General features: G+C 36.4%; 1 protein-coding gene across 13 annotated transcripts in view; it reads left to right on the forward strand.

The window, feature by feature from the left end:
• Nucleotides 1–22,866, forward strand: part of ESCO1 (establishment of sister chromatid cohesion N-acetyltransferase 1) — an 83,732-nt gene that overhangs the window by 57,697 nt on the left and 3,169 nt on the right. For 11 of the 13 annotated variants that reach the window (XM_032421209.1, XM_032421212.1, XM_032421211.1 and 8 more), the window contains 3 exons: nt 14,372–14,461; nt 17,455–17,598; nt 19,427–19,614. In XM_032421209.1, the coding sequence (XP_032277100.1) occupies nt 14,372–14,461; nt 17,455–17,598; nt 19,427–19,614 (422 nt within the window). Of the gene's footprint in view, nt 1–13,696; nt 13,821–14,371; nt 14,462–17,454; nt 17,599–19,426; nt 19,935–22,866 lie in introns of those variants that run through there. The other 2 variants (XR_004301378.1, XM_032421219.1) reach the window with 2 other exon arrangements.

Raw genomic sequence — 22,866 nt, forward strand, 5'->3', positions numbered from 1 at the left:
TCATTATTTTGGGTTTTGGTTGTTCTCATAGGTGTGTAGTGGTATCTCGTTTTAATTTGCATTTCCCTGATGACCTGTGATGTGGAACATGTTTCATATGCTTATTTGCCATCTGTATATCTTCTCTTGTGATGTGTTTGTTCAGGTCTTCGGTCCACTTTTTAGTTGGGTTGTTTTTCTTATTGTTGAGTTTTAAGAATTCTTTGTATCTTTTGTATAACAGCCCTTATCAGCTATCTCTTATATTTTCTCCCAATCCGCAGCTTGTCTTCTCATGTTCTTGATGGTGTCTTTTGCGGAGTAGAAGTTTTTAATTTTAATGATGTGCAGTGCCTTTGGTGTTACACCAAAAAGTCATTGCCATACTGAAGGTTATCTGGATTTCTTCTTTGTTATTATCTAGGAGTTTTATGGTTTTGCCTTTTATATTTCTATGATCCATTTTGAGTTAATTTTTGTGAAGGGTGTGAAGTCTGTACCTAAATTCATTCTTTTCATATGTAGATGTACAGTTATTTCAGCAACATTTGTTGAAAAGACTGTCTTGTCTCTGTTGCATTGCAGTTGCTTTTTTATCAAAGATCAGTTGACTATATATATGTATTTTTAAAGATTTTATTTATTTATTTGACAGAGAGAGACACAGCGAGAGAGGGAACACAAGCAGGGGGAGTGGGAGAGGGAGAAGCAGGCTTCCCGCTGAGCAGGGAGCCCGATGCGGGGCTTGATCCCAGGACCCCGGGATCATGACCTGAGCCGAAGGCAGATGCTTAACGACTGAGCCACCCAGGTGCCCCGGTTGACTATATTTATATAGGTCTATTTCAGGGCTCTCTGATCTGTTTCTTCTTTCACTAGTATCACACTGTCTTGATTACTGTAGTTTTATCTAAGTTTTTTTTTAATGATTGGTTTTTTTACAAAAGTTTATTCTTAAATGTCCATCACTATCTGAGACAGCACTTCATTGTAGTTATAGGTGGCTACAGATGTTTAAACAGGAATGGAATTAAGGATCACCATTGCCTCAGGCACAAGAACAACTCATTGCCAGATTTCTTAATTCCACCTGTAGCCAGGGTCCCTTCACCATGGACATCACTTTTAGCTCCTCGAATTTCTTCTCCTTTTTGTGTTTCTGCTTGAATGCCTTATCTCATCCATCTCCTTGGCCTGCTTCTTGGGCTGCTTCAGGGGCTTTTTTTTTTTTTTTTTTTTTTTTTTAAAGATTTATTTATTTGACAGAGAGAGACATAGCGAGAGAGGGAACACAAGCAGGGGGAGTGGGAGAGGGAGAAGCAGGCTCCTCACTGAGCAGGGAGCCCGACGCGGGGCTCGATCCCAGGACCCTGAGATCATGACCTGAGCCGAAGGCAGATGCTTAACGACTGAGCCACCCAGGCGCCCCTCAGGGGCTTCTTCTTGCCACCTTTGTGGCCAGACATGCACCCCTTCCCCAGACCCTGTCACCAGACAGGGTGTGCTTTATAGTAAGTCTTGATGTCAGGTAGCATCAGTCTTTTCACTTTGTTCCTCTCCTTCACTATCGTGTTGGCTATTCTACCTCTTTTGCTTTTCTATATAAATTTTAGAATCATTTTGTCAGTATCCGCAAAATAACTTGCTGGGATTTTGATTGAGATTGAATTGAATCTGTAGATCAAGTTGGGAAGAACTGACCTCTTGACAATATATATATATTTTTTTAAAGATTTTATTTATTTGACGGAAAGAGAGAGAGCACAAGCAGGGGGAGTGGCAGGCAAAGGCAGAGAGAGAAGCAGGCTCCCCGCTGAGCAGGGAGAGCCCGATGTGGGACTCGATCCCAGGATCCTGGGATCATGACCTGAGCCGAAGGCAGTCGCTTAACCAACTGAGCCACCCAGGCTCCCTCTTGACAATATTTTTAGCTTTCTAAATCTAGTCTCAAAATTTTTTATTGGGTATTTTTATTGGCATTGTGTATGAACGGATAGTAGAGACTGAAGTAGAGCTTGCCCTTTCATTGTTCCCAAGAGTTTAACCTTTCTGCTGTCAGGCACCTATATCCTGTCAAGCAGCAGGGGCTGATCTCTTAGATCTAATTAAGAATTGAGTTGGGGGGCCTGGCTGGCTCAGTTGGTAGAGCATGTGACTCTTTTTTATTTTATTTTTTTATAGTAAATTCTGCCCCCAATGTGGGGCTCGAACTCATGACCCCAAGATCAAGAGTCGCATGTTCTATGTACTGGGCCAGCCAGGCACCCCAAGCATGTGACTCTTGATCTTACAGTTGTGAATTCCAAACCCCTGTTGGGCGTAGAGCTTACTTAAAAAAAAAGACTCGAGTTGGGATGAAATTTTAGTTTGTTTTCCCATCCATTTCGGTTTCTAATGTTCTGAGGTTGGGATCAGGTGCCTCTCTCCAGAAGAAATTGAGGATCTAAACTCTATAGATCTCTCAGTACCTTCCAGCTCAACTCAGCAAATGTCCCGGTGGAGAATTATTTCTGTGTTTGAAGCTCCTCCATATTTCAGACAGCCATGCTAACTCACTTAGCCATTAAGATTTGGTTTTTCTTGTTCCAGCAGGACACTCTTCTCCTTGTCCTCTTCCTATGGCAGTTTTTCTTTCTCATGCTCATGCTCCCAGGCTTGGTCAGTGTCTTAGGATAAAAATGGCCACTGGTCTCTGCTCTCCTAGGAAGGGTTAGTTCATCCCTGGAAATCAATCCATAGCTCTTCAGTGCTTTTAAAGAAAACATGGCTTTTAGTTTATTGGTTATTTTCTTATTAAAAGAGGAACAGTGATCTTCTGTGACATGCTTTATCCTAACTGGGAATATAACTCCCAAAGATGTACATTTTGAGGGGTGCCTGGGTGGCTCAGTCGTTAAGCGTCTGCCTTCGGCTCAGGTCATGATCCCAGGGTCCTGGGATCGAGCCCCGCATCGGGCTCCCTGCTCAGCGGGAAGCCTGCTTCTCCCTCTCCCACTCCCCCTGCTTGTGTTCCCTCTCTTGCTGTCTCTCTCTCTGTCAAAAAAATAAATAAAAATCTTAAAAAAAAAAAAAAAGATGTACATTTTGAGAACATTTTTCAGTAATGGAGGCTCCATTTATATTTGGGTATAGGAGTGGAGTTTGGACTATGAGTTTTTAAAAATTATGACCCAATATTGAGGAGGTCAGTATATTCGTGCCCTAAGCCCCACATAACCTTGAGACAAGATTTACATCAAATAAAATATTTCTTACATATTGGAAAGTCATTATGTATGTTGAAAAGTGCTTAACTAAATTGGTGAATCCTAATAAAGAGCTATTTAGGATTCCATAGTATTTGAGAATGACAGGAGAGAAAAGAATCTCATAATTCCTCTTGTTTTACTTTGCATTAGGTCTGACCCAAGGATATCTTATGAGAAATACTATTCCTATAGTAATAGATTTTGATGTTGTAATTATAGTAGAAGTTCTTTAAACTGACAAAATTGGAGAATTGGGTCAGTTAATCAAAAAAGTTGATTCAAGTGGACCCTTGATATCAGAGTACCTGAATAATGGCTTAAATCCTAAGGCTATATATTAAGAAGTCTGGAGGTTCGTAGTTTTAGGGTTGTTCCATCCAGCAGTTCAACTATGTCATCATGAGTGCTGGCTGTTTCTCATTCAGTGCTCTCCTCTCTTAAGGTATTGACTTTCTGGCTTCATAGCTGTGAAGGACCACTTCATGGTCCTTAAAGTAGACTGTTGTAGTCCAGATACTGTGTTCAAATTTAAAACAAGAATGTTAGTTGGGGTGGGTACCCTATCAGACAGGGCCTTTCAAGTGGCTTTTTCCTTTTATCAGTGAAGGACAGCATTTTTCCAGAAGCTCTTACAAAGTTCCTTTCGTCTCATTCACCAGAACTAGGTCTGGTAACTACCCTTAGCTGCAAGGGAGCTAGGAAAGCAAAAATCTGGCAAAAAGAACAAAGATAATGATTATTGGTTTATGCCAGTGGTTCTCAAGGTAGGGGAATTTGATGTTTGTTACACAACTTCTAGTAGGTAACATCTGGAAATATGTGGAGAATATTGTTGACATTTAGTGGGTAGGGGCTGAGGGTGCTAAACTTTTTGCAATGCCATTCCAAAAAAGGTAGAACATCTAGCTGAAAATGTCAGTAATAGCCCTGTTGAGAAACACTTAGATTAATCATAATTTGTGCAGATATTACCAAACAAAATGGGGCAAAAAAAGAATGGGAGGGAATGGCTATAGGATAGGCAAAGGGAAATGTTTTCTGTATGGTCATTACATAGTATAAACATTTTACTATAACTTGAAGCATATACATTTATATTAAATGTAATTGCTATGGGGAGACTGTTTCTTTGAGTATGGATCTGCTGATTAGATCCGCTGATTAGCTTTGGTTTTTTTCTCATATAAATGATACTCATAGCTAGTCTCTGTGATATACTTAAAAAAAAAAATAGAGCAAGAACTTAGACATTGCAAAGCAATCTGAGAATCTGGGTACAGAATTATTCTTGTTATATTTTTGATTTTTAAAAGAGGCTTGGCCTGTTTTGCTTTTTTCCAGAGTATTCTATCTATCTTCATTAGAACAACTATCTTTCCACTATTTAGCTAATATTTGGTTACATTTTATAGTTAAAAATAATAAATAGGAGCACTGGGGTGGCTCAGTCGGTTAAGCATCTGCCTTTGGCTCAGGCATGATCCCAGGTCCTGGGGTCGAGCCCCACTGTCAGGCTCTCTGCTTCGCAGGGAGTCTACTTCTCCCTCTCACTCCCCTTCTGTGCTCTCTCTCTTCCTCTCAAATAAATAAAATCTTTAAAAAGTAATAATAATAAATTGGCATAAACAAGTTTAGGAACAAATGATACTTGGTAATCCTGTCTCACTCAGGTGTGGGATAACAAGGTTGTTCACTGGTTGTCTGTCAGTGTGCTCCAGGTATCAGTTTCTGTTACCCAGGGAAAAGTGAGCATTAGTTAATCCAGCAAGTTAATTAGGTGGGTATCAATTAAGAAAGTTACCACCATATAGTAAAATACTAATAGCACAAATTGAATTCTGGACTCTTCTGAATGATAAATTGGGTTACTTTCATAGAGACCAGATTTCATCACTTCTCTTTTAGGTTTTTGTTTTTCTTAATCAGAAATTATTGACCTCAAAATAGTTTTAAGACTCTTTCATTTTATCTATGAAAATGTTATGCTGTTCAGAACATATAAAGCACCTCTCCTGAAAACTTCTTTCTTAGGACTTAGTTTTCACCATTCCCTGAGAAAAATTTATTATTAAAAAAAATACATACATATCAGGATGTTTGAGGAATGGGAAATAACTTAAAAAATAGATGTCACTCTCTAAATCATTGAGTTCCTTCCAAAATGATTTTTTTAAAGATTTATTTATTTTAGAGAGAGAGAGTACGTGCATGCGCCAGTGTGGGGAGGGGCAGAGGGGGAGCATCTCAAGCAGACTCCCCGCTGAGCGCAGAGCCCACAACCCTGAGATCATGACCTGAGCCAAAATCAAGAGTCAGACACTCGACTGAGCCACCTAGGTGCCCCCAAAATAATTTTTAAAATTGCATTTCAGTATCATATGGTCTTTAATTATGAAAAGGCATTATTGAGAATTTTTTATTATATATCATCATTGTATTACCCACAAGAAAGAACATTTAAATACTTTTCAATTGTTCTTTTAAGGACATTTGTTCTTCAAACTTCTACTGTGGAGAAAATTTTCTTTTCACATTCTTTTCCTTAAAAAGATTATAATTTCGGTAAATGAAAGAGTGGCCTTCGAATTTTTTATTCTTCAACTTATTAAAAATTTATAAAAAGCAGTGTATATACCTGGAAGTGAAAATTTCACCAATATTACAAGATATAAAATGAAAAGTGAAAGTCTCCTTACCTTTTCTCTATTTCCAGTCCCATTCTCCAGTGATAAAGCACTTTTTTCTGTTTGAGTGTTTACAGCATAACTAAATAAATCAAGCTATGTATGTACAGCTTATATTTATAAAGCTGTATATAAATGTGTGTGTGTAAAATCTTTTCTTCTAATTTCTGTTATAGTTTTGTTTTTAGTCCTGTTGATTGCCTTTAATTTTAATATTTATAAACATTTGACTCCTTGATCCTTCCATTATTGCCCTCTCAAGCTTCCAGTTTCTCAGTTGTAGTTAATTATTGTAGTTCTTGTGTAAGTATTAACTTACTCAATTCACTGTTAACCATTGAAGTAGTTTTCATTCCTCTTTTCCTGGATTGCAAAACTGAGGCATGGAGGGATATTAAGCTTTTGGTTTCATAAATAGAGGTTTTGGCTCTTCAAGCATGCGCCATCCTTTCAAAAATAAATATTATGTACTTGATTTACTGTGCTATGAGCTTGGGATATAGTGGTGTGTCAGATGAAGTCTTGGTCCTTTTGGAACTTATATCGTCTATATGGTATTTCTCATTTTAAACCTTGACAGCCTAGTCATCCTAAAACTCCAGATCCCTGTAGCTTCCATCATTCCTAGATCAAAGAGAATTGGTCCTTGAATAAAGGATTTGGCAAAACAACTAGTTTCACTGGAGGAATAGAAGTTTTCAGAGGTTCTAGCTTTTATTCATTCAGCTTAAATATTGCAGCAAACCAGAAAAATCTTGCTGTCGTAATGTATCTAAAAAAATGAAAAGTCCGTAAAGTGCCTTTAGAATAGAGTCAGATTTTCCTAACTTAAAACTTAAATTCCTATATAAGTTATTTTACATTTAGGAGAAATAATAACAACAATAACGATAACAAATGACATTAATTAAAGGCTTCCTGTCTACCAGGGGCTGATCCAACTTTTTACCTCTATGAAACTCCTTATTTCTTTTAGCGAATCATGAAATAGTTACAGTTAATTTATAAATGAGGAAATAAGCAGAAAGAAGGATATGTATTTGCCTAAAGTCAAACATAGGTACTAAGTAATGAAATTGACTCTAGAGTCCTTGAATAATAGACTATAGTTTTTTACTTTTTATTTGAATTTCAACAAAATATATTGTATGATATAATTTAGCTCAGAGAAATAAATTCACACCAATTACTTTTAAACTAAAGTCCTCTCAGATCTTTCATGTTCTTTTGAATTTTTAACAATACAAAGGTTTTAAGTGACACTTGACACATAATTTATGTTTATAAATGGAAATTGAAATCCATGTTACGACTTTTTTTTTTTTTTTTTTTTTGCTGTTGTCCATCTGGCCTATATAGAGCTGCCAAATTCATCTTCATTGGGCTCAACTATAGTCACGATTTTTGCTTATCTAAAATCTTTCTTGATTTCTCCCTTTTTCTCCCAAGCATTCATGGCCCCTGTACATTATTGGTTCTTGTCTGCCCTTGTAAATGTATTTCTCATAATTTCCTTATAAATTCTCTTCTCTAGCAAAATTGATACACTCATTGTCTTATGCATGGCTTATAATTTTCCACCTCTGTTTTTTAGTTTGTACATTCTACCACTGGGAATGCCTTCCTATTCTCATCTGTACTCTTAAAGGGGAAATACCATCTCTTCTGTGAAACACTTTTGGGTTCCTCTTTAATCCCAATAAAAGTTTTTTCTCTGCTTAAAATCATTGTAATACTTTTTAAAATATTATTTTGCCTTCTCTTGGAGGTTCAAGCTTCAATTTGATAACTGCTTTTTTTGGAATTAAGAAATGCATTAAATATGCACATTGGTTGTAAGACTAATTCTGGATTCAGAAACATTGAATTCAGGATATAAAAAGTTTAGTTTGAATCAAGGAAAACTTTCAAGCATAGAGGTATATGGATTGCACCTTCTATTACAGACATTTGTATTATTTATTTCTCCTATTCGATTTGTTAAGATTCTTGAGGTCATTGTGGCATAATAGAGAAGAATGTGAGTGAGCTTAATTAAATTAGAAAGATGTGGTTTTCTAGTGAGTCTCTTATTAGTTATATGACCATTGCTAGTTAACTAACCTTTTTCACTTTTTTTTTTTTTAAATCTGTAAAAAATGAAAAATCTCATGAGGTAATTTTTTTCTAGGCTTATTTGTTTTTCAAACATTATTAATTACTATGTTCCATAGTTTAAAAGTTATTAAAATTATTAAATTTTAAAAATTACTATTAAAAACATAGTTTTTTCCATCATGTAAGATCACAGGCAGCACAAGGGACAGATAGATAAGTAAACATATCTAAATCCTATGGAAAGTGCTAGAGTAGTAATACATACAGGGTACTCTCTGAATATAGAGCATAAGGATATCCAACAAAGATTGGAAAAGTGAGGTTAATACTTGAGTAGAGTCAGAAAGGACAAGTTAGGGGTCCTTTGTGCCCAGGAGAATATAGAGCAGAGGCATTGGACCAGAGGAATAGTGGGTGTAAAAGTTGGGATATTTTAAATATTATGACCTGTGACTGGGTCATGTGTTAGGAAAGCTTCAAGAGGGGAAGCTTGAAGAGGTAGGTGAGGAGCCAGATCACAAATGACCTTGTGAAGGTATCACAGATGAGGGCTCCTGAGTGACTCAGTTGGTTAAGCATCTGCCTTCAGCTCAGGTCACGATTCCAGGATCCTGGGATCGAATCCCATGTCAGGCTCCCTGCTCAGTAGGAAGTCTGCTTCTCCCTATCCCTTTACCCCTCCCCCTTCTCGTGTGCTCTCTCTCTCAAATAAATAAAATCTTTAAAAAAAAAAAGTATCACAGATGAAAAAACCTGCAAAAAAATGCTGTTACCATAATGATAATAATAGGAGCTATTATTTATTGGGTGTATATTATTTGTGTTAGGTACTGTGCTTAATATTTTATCATATTTTCTCAGGTTCTCAGTAATTTTGTATTACAGGTTTTTAAAAATTTTTTTATTATGTTAATCACCATACATTACATCATTAGTTTTTGATATAGTGCTCCATGATCCATTGTTTGCTTATAACACCCAGTGCTCCATTCAATACCCACCACCAGGCCAACCCATCCTCCCTCCCCCCCTCGAACCCCCAGTCTGTTTCTCATAGTCCATAGTCTCCCATGGTTCGCCTCCCCCTCCAATTTCCCCCCCTTCATTTTTCCCTTCCTACTATCTTCTTTTTTTTTTTTAACATATAATGTATTATTTGTTTCAGAGGCACAGGTCTGTGATTCAACAGTCTTACACAATTCACAGCACTCACCATAGCACATACCCTCCCCAGTGTCTATCACCCAGCCACCCCATCCCTCCCACCCCCCACCAATCCAGCAACCCTCAGTTTGTTTCCTGAGATCAAGAATTCCTCATATCAGTGAGATCATATGCTACATGTCTTTCTCTGATTGACTTATTTCGCTCAGCATAATACCCTCCAGTTCCATCCACGTTGTTGCAAATGGCAAGATTTCATTCCTTTTGATGGCTGCATAATATTCCATTGTATATATATGCCACATCTTCTTTATCCATTCATCTGTTGATGGACATCCTGGCTCTTTCCATAGTTTGGCTATTGTGGACATTGCTGCTATAAACAGTGGGGTGCACGTGCCCCTTCGGATCCCTACATTTGTATCTTTGGGGTAAATACCCAGTAGTGCAATTGCTGGGTCGTAGGGTAGCTCTGTTTTCAACTTTTTGAGGAACCTCCATACTGTTTTCCAGAGTGGCTGCACCAGCTTGCATTCCCACCAACAGTGTAGGAGGGTTCCCCTTTCTCCACATCCCCACCAACATCTGTTGTTTCTTGACTTGTTAATTTTAGCCATTCTGACTGGTGTGAGGTGGTATCTCATTGTGATTTGGATTTCCCTGATGCCAAGCGATGTTGAGCACTTCTTCATGTGTCTGTTGGCCATTTGGATGTCTTCTTTGGAAAAATGTCTGTTTTTATATCCATTTTATAGGTGAGGAAACCAAGGTTTAGAGAGGTTAAGTAATTGGCCCAAGGCAACACAGCTAGTAAGTAGCAGAGTCTGGATTTGAATCTCGGTCTTACTGATTTTTAAAGTCTTCTTTATTGCTTTGTATGCTGCCTAGATCAGTGGTGTGCACACATGGTAGGTGGTCAGTACATATTTCTTGAATTGACTGAATTTTTCCATCTAATTATTCAACTTTTCATACTTTTTTTTTTAAGATTTTTATTTATTTGACAGAGCACAAGTAGGGGGGAGTGACAGGCAGAGGGCAGAGAGAGAAGCAGGCTCCCCGCTGAGCAGGGAGCCCGATGCGGGACTCCATCCCAGGACCCTGGGATCACGACCCGAGCTGAAGGCAGATGCTTAACTGACTGAGCCACCCGTTTCCCTCGACTTAATCATACTTTTAAAGTTCAGTGAAGGTCACACTGAGTCAACCTATCTTTATCAGTAATGCTGACAATATACGATTATGTTTGCAAAAAAAAAGGTCCAAACATGCACTTAAAACCAGCTGCTTGGGATAGTTAAGTATTTTAATACCTTTATTATACCATTTTATTAAAGTAGAATAACTAGGAAATATAGATAAGCTAAAAGGAAAAAAAAACTAAATCACTCAGATTTAAAAGATGAAAAGATTATTGTTTTTTACATAAAAGTTATTTAAAGAATATAACCACACCTTAAAAAAATTAGTTAATTCCTTAATATCAGATATTTCCTTAGGGTTCAAAGCTCTCCAAATATAATTTCTATACTGTTTATTTGTTTGAATTAAGATCTGTATTTTGCATTTGTTGGTATATCTCTTAAGTCTCTTTTAATCTAAAGGTTCTCCCTCTTTGTCTTTTTTCTTGAATATTGGTAATTTTTTTAAAAGCTGGTTGTTTTATTTCTCAGGGTATTCTTTCATGGGTATTCTCATTCAGCCTTTTATGAAAGTGATTAGTATGAACTTTAAAAATTGGGGTATAATTTGCATACAGTTAAATGCACAGATCTTAAATGTTTGGTCGGTGAATTTTGACAATTGTATACATCAGTGTATCTGCCACTTAATGTATTTTGTTTTCAATTAATACCTTTTTTAAATGGAAAGAGAGGAGAAATCCTTTCCATTCTTTAGATTCTATAGATTCTAAAGTTTAGAGTAAGTACAGTGGCAAGGAACAACAAATAATCATTGATTGCTCTTAGGAATATAAAGCTTTCACAGCCACATGGGTGAATTAAGAAAATTTGGGGTTTGGAAAACACTACTCACTAGCAGAGGGATGTGTGTAACATGTTAGAGCTAAAGGTGAGAAGTGTAAATGCACTGCATTGGAATTTATATCTTTGCAGAAAGCTGTGGCTGTTTGATTATTCCTCTAAATTGTATGTGCCCTTCCCCCACAACCTTCCCCTCTGCCTTAGTTTCAAGCAGCAGATAGTCTCCTCTAAACTTTTTAAAGTTGGGAGGATCGTGTGGTTATTAACTCCAAGAAAGAGATAACTGCAGTTGAGGCATATAAATGTCTTGAGTATGTTATTTGACAGACATGAGCCAGCATGCTTCTTTCATCTGTCCATGATGTTGTATTTAACTTTGGGGACTTTATTAATTAACTTGTGTTTTCTTAGAGTAGTGCACTGATCTTAGTTTGATATCATTAGGAAGGTAGAATGGAAGTTACTGAGTGGCTACTCTGTGTGAGGAATTAAATACAGCCCTCTTAATAACTAAGTGATGGAGGTGATGACAGCCATTTTGTACATAGCCTAGATCAGGAAACAGAGAGTTTGTAATTTGCGCAAGGTCATATAGCTAGTAACAACAAAACAAGGCTTTAAACCCTGAAAAAATTTTTTTAAAGATTTTTATTTATTTATTTGACAGAGAGAGAGACCACAAGCAGGTGGAGCAGCAGGTAGAGGGAGAGGGAGAAGCAGGCTCCTTGTTGAGCAGGGAGCCTGATGCGGGGCTCCATCCCAGACCCTGGGATCATGACCTGAGCCGAAGGCAGTTGCTCACCTGACTGAGCCACCCAGGTGCCCCTAAACCCTGAACTTTTACTCTAGAACTCTTAAATAGTTTTCACTAAAATATGCTGTCTTCATGAAACTTAAAAAATCATAATCTGCCCTTTGCAAAATCCTGCTGCTTTTAAGTACATGAAGAAACAGACCCATATTTAAAACATAAAATTATGTCACATTTTCTGTATGAATGTGCAAGTGTCAAGTTGTTTCAAGAGAAAGTTTAATACTAAAAAGATAGTAAAACAAAATAATTTCTTTAGTGCCTATAGTGCAATATAATGACATTAGACCAGCATTTTTCTTTTTAAAGATAATAGGAAAATAACTTACCAAATTTTCTTTAGATAATTCAGCTGAGGAACTATGACTTTTTTTTTTTTTTTAAGATTTTATTTATTTGACAGAGAGAGACACAGCGACAGAGGGAACACAAGCAGAGGGAATGGGGGAGGGAGAAGCAGGCTCCCTGCCAAGCAGGGAGCCCGATGCGGGCTCGATCCCAGGACCCTGGGATCATGACCTGAGCCGAAGGCAGACACTTAACGACTGAGCCACCCAGGCGCCCCTATGACTTTTTTTTTAAGATTTTATCTATTTATTAGAGAGAGAACACAAGCAGGGGGAGAGGGAGAAGCAGGCTCCCCACTGAGCAGGGAGCCCGATGCGGGGCTCAATCCCTGGAATGACCTGAGCCGAAGGCAGACACTTAACTGACTGAGCCACCCAGGCTCCCAACTATGACTTTTTTTTTTTTTAATTTTATTTATTTATTTGACAGACAGAGACACAGCGAGAGAGGGAAGACAAGCAGGGGGAGTGGGAGAGGGAGAAGCAGGCTTCCTGCAGAGCAGGGAGCCCGATGCGGGACTCGATCCCAGGACCCTGGGATCATGACCTGAGCTGAAGGCAGACGTTTAACGACTGAGCCACCCAGGCTCCCCCCACCTATGACTTTCTTATAAAAGTGAGGGTTACTTAAATTTTCTAGTTCTTCATTGAGTTTGTAGTTCAACTTTTAAAACTAAAAGTCTCCATTTTCATTTTATTGAAAATGGATTTATTTTAAGTGTTTCCCAGATTAACATAGTAATATAAATTTGTTTTTAAAGAGGTGGTATCTTTTATATGTTTTAAAAATTGTTTACTTAAATTCAGATTTAATTTCTAAATTGAAAAAAAAAATGACTTCTGTGGCTGTTGTTCTGCTCCTTTTCAAATCTTGAGAACTTTTTTAACCAATCATAATTATAATCACCTGAAGCTTACTTTATCTTTGGGTGCTCTATTTTTTAAATGAATTCTCATTTTAAATACTTCAGATTGTTACATTTACTAAGCTTATTACTAGACTTTTTTCCCAAAGATCCTGCCCCTCTCCTCAAAAAATCATTCTAAATTGTTTAAGAAAATCAGCCTCTTCTCTGACTTGCCATAATATTTTTTTAAAATGTAGTTACTTTTTTCTTGGTTTTATTGAGCTTTCATTGTCTTAAAAGATCTCAGAAGATCATGGTTTTCTCTAGTAGAAGTACGTATTCCTTCTTGAAAGGCCCTTTTTCTTTTTTTTTTTTTTTAATGTAAAGTTGGTTGGGTAAGACAAAAGAAACAACCAGTTAAGCTCATTCCTTCTGTACTTATTATTAACTTCAAAGCTCCTAGTTTTAACCTCTGGTTCAGTCCCATCTTACTAGATTTAAGTGGCTTTTGTTTTGTTTTGTTTTTCATGCAGGTTCTGCTCATTAATCACCACGAGTGTGGATCTGAAGAAGAGTTTATTACCTCTCTTTTTTTGAGTATGTTTAACTTCAGATACACACAACGTAGCTTCTCCTTCCCTATTAGATTCTTAGAAGGTAGTTATATTTTTATAGTCTCCTTCTTGTGACTTTGATAGTTGTGATCAATAAGAATAAAAACTATTCCTTACTACATACTGGGCTACTGCATGCAAATCAGTTCATTTAAAACCTCCTGGAGGTCTTTGGCATGCCAGACATAAAACCATGAGTGTTTGTTTGTGGAGGTAACCATGTTCCAAAGAAATTTAAGAGTTAAATTCTTTTATCAAGAAATGGGAGAATTATCTTTTAGGCTCTGGGAATCACTTTTAAGGGGCTTGCTTTTGGTGCGTGATTTTCAAAATTAATTTAAAATGGGAAATGATAAATTAAGAATATTCTTGTGGTATTAGATTTCTGAATGAGTAGTATAGAGGAATTAGTTTGCATTGTACCCACTGTTTGCTTAACAAAATAGCTGATTCATCATATCTTATCAGTTAAACATTAATGAGAATATTTTTCCATACTTGCAATTTTTAGATACATCAATATATTTTTCTTCTTATATGTGAATCTGATTAATGAAATATAACATAAAATTCATTCATATTTTTTATATCTAGGGTTGGAAAAAAGAAAGAATTTTGGCTGAATATCCTGATGGCAGGATAATAATGGTTCTTCCTGAAGACCCAAAGTATGCTCTGAAAAAGGTAAATGTCCAGTGAAATTTCATGTAGAATGGATAATGTCTAATTTTTTGAGAGAGTGGGGGAGGAGAAGAGGGAGAGGGAGAAGCAGGCTCCCCACTGAGCAGGGAGCCCGACAAGGGGCTCAATCCCAGGACCCCGAGATCATGACCCAACCTAAGGCAGATACTTAACCAACTGAGCCACCCAGGTGCCCGTAGATAATGTAATTTTGTAGTCATCTTAACAGGATAGCGCATTACTGGCATAGCATGTTTAAGCACCAGCTCTGAAAACAACAAATAAGCATTTAAAGAATATACTTAAAAATTATGCTTAAACTTATGTGTCTAGGATATGTGAAATAAATTTTTAGTGATTACTGTCCCATGTTATCAGTAATTTGAGTGATGGAATAAAAGGCATGCTAGTTTACAATGCCACATTAGTGACTTTAAGAGTCAGAATTACAGGGGCACCTGGCTGCTCAGTTGCAAGATCGTGTGACTCTTGATCTCAGGGTTGTGAGTTCGAGTCCCACATAGGGCATAGATTACTTAAATAAATAAAAAACTTGGGGGTGTGCCTGGGTGGTTCAGTCAGTTAAGCGTCCTACTCTTGATTTTGTCTCAGGTCATGATCTTAGGGTCATGATCTCAGGGTTGTGAGATCAAGCCCTGCGTTGAGCCCCACGATGGGCTCCTTGCTCAGTGTAGAGTCTGCTTGGGCTTCTCTCTCCCTCTCCCTGTACCCCTCCCCCTGCTTGTGCTCTCTTCCTCTAAAATAAATAAATAAATCTATTAGTTAAAAATTTGAAAAAAGTATTACTTTCATTAAAAAAGAATCAGAATTATAATTAAAATTTGACAATAACTTAGAAAATTAACAATTGTAAAGTTTCATGTTGAGGGTAAATTTTTAAATAAAAGCTTATTGTAGAAGAAGATATAATAATAGGTCATAGAGGGTCACCTGGGTGTCACAGTCGGTTAAGCATCTGACTCTTGGTTTCGGCTCAGGTTGTGATCTCAGGGTCATGAGATCGAGCCCCATGTTGGGCTCTGCTGGGAGTCTCCCATGAGACTCTCTCTCCCTCTGTCCCTCCCCCCACTGCTCTGCTCTTTCTCTCTCATAAATAAATAAATCTTTTTCAAAAAGTCATAGAAATTCTGAAATTAAACATGAGGTAATCATAAAATGTTAAAGAAATCCTCTTATCTGGTGTGAGCCAGGCTTAGTCCAGCTTTTAGAATTCCATACTTTGAGGGTTCAGAGAGATGATGAAGTCTGGATTCATTTTATTATATTGGGTATCTTAAAAGGCAGGAAACCATAGGATAAACTTATTTTGAAATGACTTAATATTAATTACATTTTCAAATAATATGCTCAGAATGTTTTCTTCACCCTCCATCTGCTTTTTCAGAAGTACCTTATAATGTAAAGCGGTGGGTCCAGTTGTCTTTTGAAAAACTTAGTTTCACTAGAGTGTGTCCAAAATGTCTAGGAAACACAAGGGAAATGTTTTATTTATTGTTCTTTTTTTTAGGTTAACAATTGGACCTCTTTAAATTTAGGAAAACTTCACTTGAAAGGGTGACCCTATTATTTGAAAATATAATTAACATTCTACTTTATCTTGTGGTTTTTGACTTTTCCCATGCCTTGTATTATGTATGACTGGACAATCCCACATAACCAAATAAGCCCCCATACTACCACTGCCTAATAAGACAGACAATAACATTTAGAATGACATGTAACCATGCCACCTGTCTTGTATTTGAAACATTGATCCTTGTCACAAAAACAAATACTTGTTAATTAATACTGGATTAGTGATTGACTAAATGAAAATTAAATTATGTAATTTTTGGAATTCCAACTATTACCATTGGAAATGAACAGTGGGAACTTTGCTGCACCACCATATGTGGCATTCAGACTTTCCTTAACTAAGAATCTTCAATAAATGCTAACTTCCTCATTTTAGTTTCTTAGGGCAAAATCTTAATAACAGTGTAGTATGTTACTAGGTAGTAATCCATAGTGGGTTAAAAATTAAAATCTAAGGAATTGTGAGTCATTTGCTTTTAGGAACTGAATTGTGAGTTGTGTTATGGGACACTGTTCCAGGATTAGGAGGACTTGAGTTTTCATCCCTGAACATGGTATTCTGCATGTCAGAGATATGAATGCTTAATCCTCCGAGGGGTTATTTTAATTTTAAACTTAGTAATACAAATGAATGTTGGACTGAATATTAGCATTTTATTTTTTAACTGGAGAAGGAACTAATGATTGATTACCTACAGAAACCTTTGACTTTGAGCCTCCAGAAGCTCGAGCTTATCATATTTGACCTTGACCACAGTTCTAGGAGGTAGACTAGAAGAAGCACAGTTTGATGCCATATTAGCATTATCTCTGCTCTTTGGTTTTCTAGATGTCCAATATCTGACATGGGAAAGTTACCTTTGAACTTTCTTTCTTGCATATATAAAGTGAGGGACCATAGACCCAAGAGATGTTGGATTTAAATAAGATAATATTTATAAAGTGCTTTGCATAGTACCTGGCCAGTGGTTGTTAAGGAATAAACATGTGTTTCTTTCCTCTGTGCCCACTTCCATTTTACTGATGAGAGTACTAATTAAGGCTTGGGAAGACAAGTGCTTGCCTGGCTAAGATTCCAGTGAAGTTCTCTTCAATTCTTAAACCAATGATGCTTCTAATGCTTTAATGTTACTTACTGTCTATTGTAGGAGCTCTCACTGTTCTTGTTATTTGGACTGCTGGGCTTGGCATTACTGTCCAGTTCTTTCCCCATTTTGCACATTGTTCCACAGGCCTTGAAAAACATTTACTGGTTAGCATAATCATTGCAAAGAGCTCTTCTGTAGGCGATATACTGCTTGGAATAATATACTCAACTTACTGAACTGAAATAGTATGTTTTAACATGTATACAATGCTTCCTTTCATTGTTACAAAAAATACTGTTCTTTATTTGGCAGGTTGACGAGATTAGAGAGATGGTTGATAATGATTTAGGTTTCCAACAGGCCCCACTAATGTGCTATTCCAGAACTAAAACACTTCTCTTTATTTCTAATGACAAAAAAGTAGTTGGCTGCCTAATTGCAGAACATATCCAGTGGGTAAGTGACTTTTAAAGAGTGTTCTGATTTGTAATTTGGTGTCTAACGAGTTTACTGTGTAATCTTGAATAACACAATCCTGGTAAATTTACATTTTATACAGGGAAGCATGTGAATGTTGGAATTGCCGTGTGTAAGTTTTTACTAAGCAGAATTTTATCTTTTATGGGAATTAGTTTCTCAAGTCTAATATAAAATAAAGATTCTATAAATCAAAAAGTACTGTTAAATTTTGTTTAGGAAGTTTCCATGTTGGGTACTAATGTAATGTTTGTCTCCATTCCTTCAGCATTGGAATAAAAGCAGAGGTTGGCAAACTATTGCCCAAGGGCAAAATCCAGCCTGTTTTCTTAAATAAAATTTTATTATAATTACAATATAATTTAAATACAGTATAATATAAGCAATGCCCATTTGCTTACACATTGTCTCTGGCTGGTTCACACTAGACTGAATTGAGTAGTTGCAACAGAAACCTGGTGGACTGCAGAGCCTAAATACTATCTGGTTCTTTATAAAAAGTTGCCCACCCCCCCAGTAGATCACCACTTCTTTGCTTGAGCTCTAGGTGAGAAGTTGACTTGTATTTAGGAGCCAAATTGTACAAAAAATAAAAGAATCACAATAAAAGGGATATATTCACATTGTGTAAGTTATGTAGTAACTGACCAACTTATGAGAACAGAAGATTCTAGACTCTCTAATCATGCTCATTTTGAGGAATACCTCATTTGAATTCTTTTTTCAGCTGAGTTCTTGTTTGTGAATTCAGTGCACATTGGATTTGACTTTTGTTCAGTTGGTATCTTTCTGTATATTAATAATTTCCTGCAAACGTGTTTTATCATTAAAATTTTCTTATAAAAAGTCAATACAAGTCTTTATGAGTTAATTTCTATATGTTAATTTAAAAAATCAGTCTTAAATTGCATGGCTTTATGAATCTTGCTATTTATATTAACAGAATTGATTTAAATGAATAGCTGTGATAAGGTAATTTGGGGATAGAAATTTGATATAAAATGACTTATAGAGTTTGCCATATTGAAATTGAGTTGATTTTACATAGTGTATACCTTTGTGTTTTTTTTAATTTCTATTCTGCCTAGTTCCAAAAATCACTTTTGCAGTGTTTAGAAGGTAGCTGTGTAATGTTTGTTTGTTAATTCTTCATTGTATTGTCTAATTGTTTTAAGATTTATACCATGTTCGTCAGAAGGCTGGCTGTTGTCCAGCTAGACTGGTAGAGGAGATACTATGTTTTTTAAAGCACCTTAGGTTTTTTTTTTTTTTTAAAGAGATGGAAATGTGGGGAAAGCAGCTTTTTGAATTTTTGATTTTTCTGCCATCCCTAGTCCTAGTTCCTGCACAGCTATGAACCCTAGAACTATGGCAGTAATCGCAGAAACAGTTGTTATGACTGCTGAGTTCTTGACGTGTACTTTTGCTTGTCCTTAGAATGTGGGAGGTAGAGAAAAAAATAACAGTTGCCATTATGGACCAGCCATGATGGGCAAGGTATTTTATATGTATTACCTTATTTAATTTCTCTACAATTTTCTGACAGAAGTGGTAGATATCTCTAGTTTATAGATAAGGAACCCAAATCTTAATTTGTTAACTGCTTTTGTGGTCACATAACTAGTAAGTGAATTAGAACAGAATGTAGATTCAGATCTGTTTCCTAAAGTGGGAGCGAAAGCATAAGTGGCCCCCATAGTTTGTTAAGCCGGACAAATGTAGCAGCCTCCTCACTAAGGTCAGTACTAGACAATTGCTAATTAATATTCTCACTTTAAAATTTTTCCCTCTAATTTTGATACCTTAGGGCTACAGAGTTATAGAAGAGAAACATCCAGTTATCAGGTCAGAGGAAGAAAAAGTCAGATTTGAAAGGCAAAAAGCCTGGTGCTGTTCAACATTGCCAGAGCCTGCAATCTGTGGAATCAGTCGGATATGGGTATTCAGCATGATGCGTCGGAAGAAAATTGCTTCTCGCATGATTGAATGCCTAAGGTAACTTGAATGTGATTCTTCAAGTCATTTTCTGTAGTTTTAAGATTTAAGCAGATTTTTAGTATTAAGATTGGCATTTAATCTTAAATCTATAACATTTATCTTAATTTAAAATTTGCATAAGATTGTCAGTGTATTGGATCTTTGTTTTTTATGTGAAGTTAATCTGAGGGGAGAGAAAGCACTATCAGTTAAATACTGTTAAAGTATTTTTACTTACTTGTAACTATGATATTAGGCCAAAATAACCCACTTATTTCAAACTGTTCAATATTGGAGAATTTTAAAGATAACCAAATAAATGTGGGAATTTGGAATTTAAAATTGCTTTTAGAAAAATTTGTCTTAAATTAAGAATATTATTTGTAAATTATCTAAGTCTCCTACTAGTTTTTCTTTTTGCTATTTTTATTGCTTGATTTTAAATTAAAGGTATAGAGGAAAAGACTAAGATAAATTGCATGTTTTGTTTTTTGTTCTTTAAAGCACCTTTGCCAGAGGATTAATGGAGGTTCAAATTAATCACACAGATGAGGTTTTTATGCCAGTCTCATGTTTTTGTTTATTTCTGGAATCCCTGTCTGCTATTATCTGTAGGTTTAGCTTTCAAAGTAGTCCATCATTGTTGTGAGATCCTAAGGCTCTAGGAATCTTAGAACCTTAATGTGTTTCTGGTCTTTCCCTCTTATTTTATTGTAAGTAGTGATCCAGGAGAGCTCAGGTCTACCCGCCCTTTTCATGACAAGAGGCAGGTCTGTTTTTAGCTCTTTCAAAACTAAACCTGGAAAATGCAGCTGCTTAAATAATAGTCCTAAATATGAGGGTATTGCACCTCCTTTAAATCTTGTAAATTTAGGTCTTATGACAACCCTAAGATGGTTCTAGTTTATAAAAACATTACACAGTCTAGCCATTGCATTTGTTCTGTGTGATAGTGGGATGCCCCCATAAGCTTCCTGTTAAAACTCATGAAGAGTTTCTACTTTTTTCATTTATTGTTCTTTCTTATGTACCTAGCTCACCTTGTTAAGATTATAGTGTGAAAATTCTAATAGTCTGTATCCTGGCTAAATTGAAGAAAAACTTTTAAATAACAGCTTTATTGAGATATAGTTACATAGCATAAAACTCATCTCTTTAAATTATACAATTCAGTGGGTTTTAATATATTCAGAAGGCTGTGCAACCATCACCACTATCTAATTCCAGAACACTTCCGTCACTGTCCCCCCAAAACCCATACCCATTAGCAGTCACTCCCCATTTCCCTCTCCCCCAACTTCTGGCAGTCACTAATCTACTTTCTATCTGAATGGATTTTCCTATTCTGAACATTTCATATAAATGGATTCCTATAATATATGACCTTTTGTGACTGGTTTCTTTTACTTAGCATGCTTTCAAAGATCATCCATGTTGTAGTATGTATTTGTGTGCTTCATCCCTTTTTTTAAATTTTAAATTTAAAATTTTTTTTTTTAAGATTTTATTTATTTATTTGACGGAGACATAGCGAGAGAGGGAACACAAGCAGGGGGAGTGGGAGAGGGAGAAGCAAGCTTCCCACGGAGCAGGAAGCCCGGATGCGGGGCTCGATCCCAGGACGCTGGGACCATAACCTGAGCCGAAGGCAGACGCCTAACAACTGAGCAACCCAGGCGCCCCTGCTTCATCCCTTTTTTTATTGCCAGATAAAATCCCACTGTATGGATGTACCACATTTCATTTATCCATTCATCAGTTGATGAACGGGGGTGGCTTGGTTACACTTTTTTGGCTATTATGAATAATCTGCGAACATTCATGTACAAATTTTTGTGTATTTTTATTTCCCTTGGTAAGTAGAGAAGTATTTGCATGTTTTTGTTTCTCTTGGTGTATACCTAGGAGTAGAATTGTCGGGCCATATAGTAACTGTATGTATAACATTTTGAGGACCTGCCAAACTGATTATCAAAGCAGCTACACTATTTTACAATCCCACCAGCAACGTATGAGGGTTCTAATTTCTCCACATCCTCATCAGCACTTGTTATTGTCTGTCTTCTTAATTTTAGCCATCCTAGTGAGTATGAAGTGGTATTTCATTTTGGATTTGATTTACATTTTCCTAATGGCTAATGAGCATCTTTTCATGTGCTTATTGGCCATTTATGGATGTTCTTCAGAGAACTCCCTCTTCAAATCCTATGTCCATTGTTAAATTAATTTATCTTTTTCTTATTGTAATAGTTCTTTATTCTGGAGACAAGTCCCTTATCAGGTCTAAGATCTGCAGATATTTTCTACCTTTTCATAGCTGTTTTTTCATCTTCTTGGTGTCCTTTGAAGCACAAAGGTCTTTAATTTTGAACTCCAAATTATGTATCTTTTTCTTTTGTCACTTGTGTTTTTGGTGTCCTAAGAAGCCATTTCCTAATGCAAGGCTACAAATATTTATACCTGTATTTTCTTCCAAGAGTTCATACTTTTAGTTCTTACATTTAAGTCTTTGATCCATTTTAAATTAATTTTTGTGTATGACGTGAGATGGGATCCGACAGCATTCTCTTTTTCATGTGGATATCCAGTTGTCCCAGTGCCATTTGTTAAACTATTCTTTTCCATTGAATGGTCTTGGCACCCATGTCAAAATCATTCATTGCGAGGGTTTCTATCTGGACTGTTCAGTTCTATTCCATCAGTCTATTCTTAAGCCATAGCACACTGCTTTTAGTTCTGTAGCTTTGTAGTATGTTGCAAAATAAGGAAGTGTGAGTTCTTTAGTTTTGTTCTTTTTCAAGATTCTTTTGACTGTTCAGTGACTCTTCCAATTTCATGAGAGTTTTAGGACCAGCTTGTTAATTTCTGCAAAGCCAGCTATAGTTCTTCTGATTCATAAGCATGGCATGTCTTTCTATTTATTTAAGTTTCCAGATCTTGCACCTCTTTGTTAAACTTAATCCTGAGTATTTATTCTCTTGATGTTATTATCAATGGAATTGTTTTTAAAATTTCATTTTGGATTGTTAATTTCAAGTATATAGAAATTCAGTTAATTTTTTAATATTGTTCTTGTATCCTGCAGCTTTGCTGAACTCATTTCTAATTAGATCTAATAGTTTTTTTGTGAATTCCTTAGGATTTTTGTATATACAAGATCATCCAAAACTGTCTCCAGAAAGAGGTAGTTTTACTTCTTCCTTCCTAATCTGCTTTTTATTTTCTTCTCCTTGTCTAATTACCCTGGCTGGAGCCTGCAGTAAGTACACT

This window comes from Phoca vitulina, unplaced genomic scaffold (assembly GCF_004348235.1).
Source record: "Phoca vitulina isolate PV1807 unplaced genomic scaffold, GSC_HSeal_1.0 scaffold24, whole genome shotgun sequence".
Classification (NCBI taxonomy): domain Eukaryota; kingdom Metazoa; phylum Chordata; class Mammalia; order Carnivora; family Phocidae; genus Phoca; species Phoca vitulina.